At 29.7% G+C, this 9014-nt stretch overlaps 1 protein-coding gene across 1 annotated transcript; it reads right to left on the reverse strand.

Moving 5' to 3' along the window:
• Window positions 1-951, reverse strand: LOC145066955 (uncharacterized). Its single transcript, XM_079014190.1, has one exon. The coding sequence runs from the start codon at window positions 949-951 to the stop codon at window positions 1-3; it is 951 nt and encodes a 316-aa protein (XP_078870316.1).
• Between the last annotated feature and the right edge of the window lie 8063 nt (window positions 952-9014).

The following is a 9014-nucleotide window of genomic DNA, read 5'->3' on the forward strand; positions in this document are numbered from 1 at the left end:
TTAGAGATCTCGTCCCCTTCGATGCCCCCATTGAATTTTAGCTTTTTGAACGAGATCAAGATGATCAAGATCAGACATCTCCTTTAATAAAGAAACTCTTTGTTCTCTCAAGTAAGCAGAGCCTTCATCTTCCATGAGCCTATTATCAATAGACTCTAAAAAATCTTGCAGATTTTTCCTTTTACTACCCGCCATAACACGGTGATTGGAGTTCCACTCCCTGAGATTAGATTTAAGAAGCTGAAGTTTTTTCTTAAAGATAACCCAAGGGTTAGTCAACTCCATCTCCACCATCTTGGTAGCCCAAGTCTCCCAAACAATGTTTTCAAACCCCTCCATATCGAACCAAGAATGAAATAAGTGAAAAGGAGTTGGACCATAATCTACTCGATGCTCCAGAAGAAGAATAGGGCGGTGATCGGGAATATTCTTTTCCAAGACCATAGCTGAAAGGTGAGGAAAAGAATCCAAAAAGCCTTCCATAACCAAAAATCTGTCAAGCTTACTGAATTTTGAACCCCATTTATCGCTCCAAGTAAATCGAGGGCCACCCAAAGGAACGTCAAAAAGATCAAGAGAATTAATAAAATCATTAAAAACTCTCGCAGAAGACATATTAAATATCAAACCCAATCTCTCAGACTCGTCTCTGACTTCATTGAAGTCCCCCATAACAATACATTCCCCAGCAGAGTTGGAGATATAATTATAAATTTCATTCCAAAAAAGTCTTTTATTACTAATCCCTTGATGAGCGTACACAACTATAAAATTCACTAGGATACCCGAAGGAACCCAAACCACTTCTATAGCAACAAATCCATCATGAATGGAAACACGATTTTGTGAAATCAAATCCACATCCCAAATGATCATAATACCCCCAGAAGCTCCACGGGAGGGAGAAAAAGCATGCATAAAGGAAGAATTACCCCAAAAAGATCTAGCCATAACTAAGTCAATGCTCTCTAACTTAGTTTCTTGAATAGCTAAAAAATTCATTTTATGACGATTACATAGTTTTCTTATCCAACTCCTCTTATCACTGGAGCCCGCCCCTTGGATGTTAATTAATAAACAATTCATTTTGGAACTTGCCTCTTAACGTGACCTTTTAGAATTTCTGTAACACTATCCATACAACCGTCCATATTATACCCCAAAATTTCTCTCATAGCAATTGTTTTTTGTAATTCATTTAGGAATGAATTATTTTTTCCAATGCCACCTGAAACACTTTGACTGTTCCCTGAAATCGAAACCCGCTGGTTTGAGAATCCCGGGGGATGTGATAGATCCTCTTCCGAACAGTTATTGCCCGAGACTCGACCATATGCTCCAGAAAAACCCAACGGTTTACTATGTAATCGATCCTTGGAAGAACAAGCTGCAGTAAAAATAGCATTCGTGCCCCTTACTTTCAAATTTTCTGCAGATTCTTTCTGAGGATGATTAGAGAAAAAATGAGTTAAGGTTGTCGAGGTGGCGTCCGGAGCATCAGCTGGAGCAGCTGTCGCATTTTTGACAGCAACTTTTGCTGTTATCGCAGTCTTGGCAGCACCATGGGCTGTTGTCGCAAACTTGATAGCATCAGAAGGAGGTTGTGTTGCTACCTGCATGTCTTCAGCCGGAGTAGAGTGTGGAGGTGGGTCGTGACTACTGGGATTCTGGTGACCAGCATGTACTAAACCTGGGCCAGCATCAGGAAGAGATTCCTGTGGTGATGGGTCTTCATTGGTTGGGAAAAAATTCTGGTTTTGCCCCTGGAGTGTTTTTTCTTAATCTTGGATGATTTGTTAATTTCCTCATCTTTATCCATTTTTTTCATAACATCATAAATGCCAAAAGGATCAAATGAGGCCTCTTCCTTATCAATTAACGAATCGTTGCTATTGCTACCATCTTCATCTTGTTCAAATCTATGAGTCGCGTCAACACTATCATTGCCAATGTTGTTGAATTCACACACGAATGTAGGATTCCAACCGGGAGCTTCTTTGATACGAATGTGGAATATTTCACCATCAATGCTAACTTTGATAACTTCAGAAATTATGCCAAGAAACGAGGTGATAATACAAACACGTGACTTGTAGACATCTTCACCTATGTTGTCATCAAGATGAGCAATTGAGCCATATTTTGCTAAAATAAGTCTAATAGAATTTTTGCTCCAAGCACGAAGAGGAAGACCTTCGACATCAACCCACACAATACGATCAGATGGTACGAAATTTTTATCCCATTTTCTTTTCTCAGTGATCCAATGGTTAACTGCATCGCTTCTCAAAAAGATTTTACAAGCATCTTTGGATTTGAATTCAAACATCACCCACAAGCCACCCACATATCTGATAATAAAGTCATCAAAACCTTCATCATGGCATAACATTCCCAGGTTGGGAAGAGTATTAAAGTCACGGGCCTTGGCTAGACATGCAAGTTTTATATTATCAATAACAAAATTCCCAGATTCAAGAATAATTGCTGTTTCATCTTTGTCAGAAGAGGAAATGTCACTGTTACCTCCTCTAACTACATTTGCATATGAAACATGTAATTTCTCCCGATTCTTAACCTCCTTAGGTGGTTCCATATAGGGGCTGGTAGCTTTCTTTTGAATACGGGGAACAGAGGCAAACAATTTGTGATACCCAAACCATACTTCACAAAGGTTCTTAATCATATAATCAACGTTAATATTGCCCATAAATCTAACAAAACCAAAGCGCTTCCCCATTCGTGACAGCTTTTTGGAGATAAAAACATCGCAAACTTTTCCTAATCGAGAACATGCACGCCAAATATCGGAATGTATAATGTAATCTGGGAAATTTGTGATATAGAACATGTCTGAATCAGACCTCGAAGATGCATGGACTATGACGATGGAGGCTTTGTGAACGTGATGCTTATTCTTCTTCCAACCCTCACAAAACGAGACCATTGTGTCGATCAGGTTTCAGAAGATTCTGCACCAGAAGCCGAACAAATCCACAAGAAAATAGGAGAACAGAATAACCAACTGATGAAAGACGATTAGAAGGTGATTAGGACCTAGGCCCTACCGGTGTTTGAACCCGCCGGAGAAGAAGGGCTGAGCCGGAAGAATGTGCCGCCGATCATAGGGAAGACTCTGAAATCGCCGGAAGGGTTTCAGTAATCTATTCATAAAGTTATGTCTTTAAATTTTAAAATATTATATTTAATCTATTAGATTTAAAATGTTGTTGCATGTAAACCATTATTAGTTTAAAGCTACAATTTTTGAACAGTTTGGACAAAATACTTAAATTGTTAATTTAAATACAACATTACAGTGTCAACTTAAATATAAAGTTCAGTTCCACTAAAAAAACCAAATACTATTTTGTAAATAGTTAAAAGTTATAAATTATAGTGATAAATGCAAAAACTAAATTGTAATATCAGTTTAACTAACATATTTCCTAAATATATTTATATAATCGTTAAAAATTTTCAAATAGGTAGCTTAAAATAACTTATAATAACAATAGTTAATAATAACTCTATATAAATGATTATATTGTTACCTTTAAAATCAAAAAATAATGTTTGATGTTTTAAATAATTATAAAGATAGAAATTAAAACATTAAGCAAATAAATTTTAAAAAATTAGTTAAAAATAACAACTATAAATAATATTAAACCATATATAATATTTAATTTTATTGATGTGTAACTCGCGAGTATAGGTCATTCAAACGATTGAGATTATGACGTTATAATAGATTTATATATTATCATATAATTCAAAATAATCAATATATTATATCAAATTAATATACGAATTATTATATCAAATTTAACAACAACGTTAGTGTTATATTTAAAAAAATATATGTTTGTAACGACTTCAACTATATATGTGTTTCTGCGCATTACAATGTCAACTCAAATATAAATTTCAGTTCCATTTAAAAAAACAAAAGAATATTTTGTAAATAGTTATAATTGATAAATTGTAGTGATAAAAGCAAAAACTAAATAGTAATATCAATTTAAATAAAATATTTCTAAAATATATTTTTATAATTGTTAAAAGTTTCCAAATAAGTAGCTTAAAATAACTTACAATAACAATAGTTAAAAACAACTCTATATAAATGATTATATTGTTAGCTTTAAAATAAAAAACAATTTTTGATGTTTTAAATAATTATAATGATAGAAATTAAAACATTAAGCAAATAAATTTTAAAAAAAATAATTAACAATAAAAAAAACTATAAATAACATCAAATCATATATTATATTTAATTTTATTCATGTGTAACTAACGGGAAGAAGTCATTCAAAGGATTGAGATTATGAAGTTATAATAAATGTATATATTATCATATAATTCAAAATAATCAATATATTATATCAATCTAGTATATATACAAATTATTATATCAAATTTAACAACAACGTTATTGTTATATTTAAAAAATCATATATTTGTAAAGACTTCAACTATATAGGTGTTCATGCGCAACGCGCGGGCATTCACCTAGTAAGTGTAAAATAAGAATGAGTTTTTTTTATTAGATTGTATTTCTTCTTAGTGATGGTGCTGGAGAGTGTTTTCACCTGCGGGGCAAACCAGTCAACATTTAATCAAACTTACCATCCCTAAAATTAAGAACCAAAGCAGCAAAATATTAGTCCCCAATTGAAATTTGAGTAGAGAAAAGAAAAACAAAACTTTACACTGATCCTTTCGATATTAGTGAAGATAATGTTGACAAATTGGGTTGACATTTTTGCTGCTATGAGCCAGTTGACTTCACTGTAGAGATGAACTAATGAAGCGGTAAAATCGATTTAAAAAAACCTTTTCTATAAAAATGAAGAAAAGTAAACAAAATACCTACTTTCTTCCATTCATGACTGACATCATACATACTTATAAAGCTAGCGTTTTTTCTTGAATCTCATGCATTTGAAACCCCCATTCTTTTTTCCTTTCACCACATTGATTTGAAATTCCCATGACTTTTCAAGTTCTTTATAATAATAATTATAATTTGGTAATTAGGTTAAATAAATATCAATCTAAAGTGTATTCATATATAAACTAAATTTCAATACTAAAATAATATCTTTAATTCTACTTATAAGATTACGTTTTCTGACTTTTAACATATTATACTTAATTTATTAGTTTTAATATATTGTTGGATGTAAACCATTATCCTTTTAAAGGTATAATTTTTGAGCAATTTGTATAAAATACTTAAATTATTAATTAAAATATAACATTATAGGCTCAACTTAAATATAAGTTTTATTTAACTTAAACAACCCAAAGATTATTTTCTAAACAGTTACATGTGATAAATTGTAGTGTCTTTCTAATAATGATTGTAAGTTGGTTAATAAGGTTAAGTAAATATCAAACCTAAAGTGTAATCATAAATAGACTAAATTTCAATTATAAAATAATATATTTACTTTTATTTATAAAGTTATGTCTTTAAATGTTAACATATTATATTTAATTTATTAGATTTAAAATGTTGTTGCATGTAAACCATTATTCGTTTAAAGCTACAATTTTTGAACAGTTTGGACAAAATACTTAAATTGTTAATTTAAATATAACATTACAGTGTCAACTTAAATATAAAGTTCAGTTCCACTAAAAAACCAAATAATATTTTGTAAATAGTTAAAAGTTATAAATTATAGTGGTAAATGCAAAAAAACTAAATTGTAATATCAGTTTAACTAATATATTTCCTAAATATATTTATATAATCGTTAAAAATTTTCAAATAGGTAGCTTAAAATAACTTATAATAACAATAGTTAAAAATAACTCTATATAAATGATTATATTATTACCTTTAAAATCAAAAAATAATGTTTGATGTTTTAAATAATTATAATGATAGAAATTAAAACATTAAGCAAATAAATTTTAAAAAATTAGTTAAAAATAACAACAATAATGTGACAACCGTCAAAATTTGATTCGGTTCTAGATTTTACTAGACATAGTTGCACATATAGGCACTACACGTACTAGACTTAGTAACTAGAAGCTAAGTTATAACCTACTAGAAACTTGGAAACAATTAGAATCAATGGATAGTGTACTTAAATTTCACAATTATATGTGAATTTTACTACTACTTAACTTTAGTGACTATCTATATTAGGGTCACTCTTTGACTTGAGCACCATTTCATGAATCATTTACACACATCGTGTACTTGACCTAGAAGTAAAAGTTAGATCAGAGTCTCATAAAAACATAAGTCGAAGTTGAAGAGTATGACTAGTATACTTGATTCCTCAATTTCGCCTGAATCTCGGAATCACTACATAGAATGCCAATAAACCGATAAAAAAATATTACAAACATTATTTCTAACTTGAATAAGAGTTATGAAACTCTAAAATAGTTTGAAGTCTCAAAATTTAATTAATTTTGATATCCAAAGACTTACAAACTCTCAAAAACCCTAAATGCCCTAAAAACTCAAATTTATAAACTTTATCACTTAAAAATCCATAAATTTGGTATGGACTATAAAATATCAATTTAAAATAACTCAATTTAGTAAAATATAACCAAGGAAAAAAAATTTAAGTCATTAGTATTTAACCTTATTTTCTAAGCCAAAAATCAAGGTTTTGTGAAGGAAAATTTAGAATAAGGTGCATGTTTTATAAAAACTTGATATTTTTATAAAATAAAGTTATATTTTATAAAATTTAAAAGAGGGAGACCCTCTCTTCATTAAAAAGTCGGATCTCTCCTCTATCTCCTCTCTCTCCTCTTCCCAACACATAATCAATTCACTCTACCACTCCATCTTCTCTCTCTCTCACTCTACCCCTCATTCTCTCTCACACTCCACCATTTACCTCACTCAAACTCTCTCGGGGTATTTGGCTTAGCTTTTTACAGCCAAAAGTCCTTTTTGTAAATGAAAAAAAAAAACAAAAAGATGTTTGGCAAACTAGTAACTTTTGGAGTTTTAATACAAGGAAAAGCAACTTTTTGGAAAAGTCAGGATTTCCTGACTTTTTGTAACTTTTTGGAAAAGAACTTTTGAGCTTTTAAAAGCTAAGCCAAAAACGCCCTTAATCTTCAAATCTTCATCTTCTAGGGTTCTTCTCCATGGTAATCACGAAAATCCTTCAATCTCCTTCACTTTTCTTTCTAGTTTGAAAGGTTTTTCTTGCATTTCCTTGTTCTTCTACACCATTCTCTTAGAAAATTTGTGTGAATGTTCATTCACTTCAGTGTTGATGATGATGGTGGTAGATTTTCACCAAAAGCATCTTGCATGTTACAAAATGGTGAAGATCAATGACCTAAACCTAAGTCAAAACCATGAAAATGCACTTTTCTACACGTTTTGGTGGAAAATCACCACATGCATCCAAATTTTTCTATCAAAAATGATTTTTGAACATTTCAAACTCATGAATGGTCTTCAAAACAACATGCATGTGATGATCTTCAAGCTTAGATGCTTGATTATCAAAGTTGTTGTTAAAAAGTTTTCAAATATGTTAATGAAATATTTATTTCCAAATAAATATCTAAAAATCATTTTCTAACCAAATCCGATTCTTCCCAGATTCTGATCAACAAAATAAGATTCTCTGTAAATTTCCAGAAGATAATTCATTTTTCTCGAATTATTATAATTAATGCAATAAAATAGGGCAATAAATCATATAAAATGCTTCCAGAGGTCTATAAATCCGGAATAAATTCGTCGATGACGCCTATTGTTAGTAATGACCTCTCATTAAATTTCATCGATTTATGGTTCTTTTTAATATAATTTTTCATTTTCATTTTTTTTGGGTATAATAAATCACAAAGCCACTTTAGGAAGTGTGAAAATTGTATCTAATAATTTTCGCAGTTGTTACCTGTGGTGGGAGACTCAGAAAACTAATTTCAGAATTTTTCATCATGCCTTCCTATTTTTCCGAATTTTTGGTAATTATAATGGCCTAAAAATAGGAGAAATAGTTCTGATTATCCAAAATTCATGAAATTTTACCAGAACATCATATAATTCAAAATAATCAATATATATCATATCAAATTAATATACGAATTATTATATCAAATTTAACAACAACGTTAGTGTTATATTTTAAAAAATATATGTTTGTAAAGAATTCAACTATATAGGTGTTTCTACGCATTACAATGTCAACTCAAATATAAATTTCAGTTCCATTTAAAAAAACAAAAGAATATTTTGTAAATAGTTATAATTGATAAATTGTAGTGATAAAAGCAAAAACTAAATAGTAATCTCAATTTAAATAAAATATTTCTAAAATATATTTTTATAATCATTAAAAGTTTCCAAATAAGTAGTTTAAAATAACTTACAATAACAATAGTTAAAAACAACTCTATATAAATGATTATATTCTTAGCTTTAAAATAAAAAACAATGTTTGATGTTTTAAATAATTATAATGATAGAAATTAAAACATTAAGCAAATAAATTTAAAAAAAATAATTAACAATAAAAACAACTATAAATAACATCAAATCATATATTATATTTAATTTTATTCATATGTAACTCACGGGAAGAAGTCATTCAAACGATTGAGATTATGAAGTTATAATAAATGTATATACTATCATATAATTCAAAATAATCAATATATTATATCAATTTAGTATATACAAATTATTATATCAAATTTAACAACAACGTTATTGTTATATTTAAAAAATCATATATTTGTAAAGACTTCAACTATATAGGTGTTCCTGCGCAACGCGCGGGCATTCGCCTAGTAGGTGTAAAATAAGAATGAGTTTTTTTTGTTTAGATTGTATTTCTTCTTAGTGATGGTGTTGTAGAGTTTTTTCACCTGCTGGGCAAACCAGTCAACATTTAATCAAACTTACCATCCCTAAAATTAAGAACCAAAGCAGCAAAATATTAGTCCCCAATTGAAATTTGAGTAGACAAAAGAAAAGCAAAACTTTTCGCTGATCCTTCCGA

Source organism: Lactuca serriola, chromosome 1 (assembly GCF_051521515.1).
Source record: "Lactuca serriola cultivar US96UC23 chromosome 1, Lser_US96UC23_V15, whole genome shotgun sequence".
In the NCBI taxonomy this organism is placed as follows: Eukaryota; Viridiplantae; Streptophyta; class Magnoliopsida; order Asterales; family Asteraceae; genus Lactuca; species Lactuca serriola.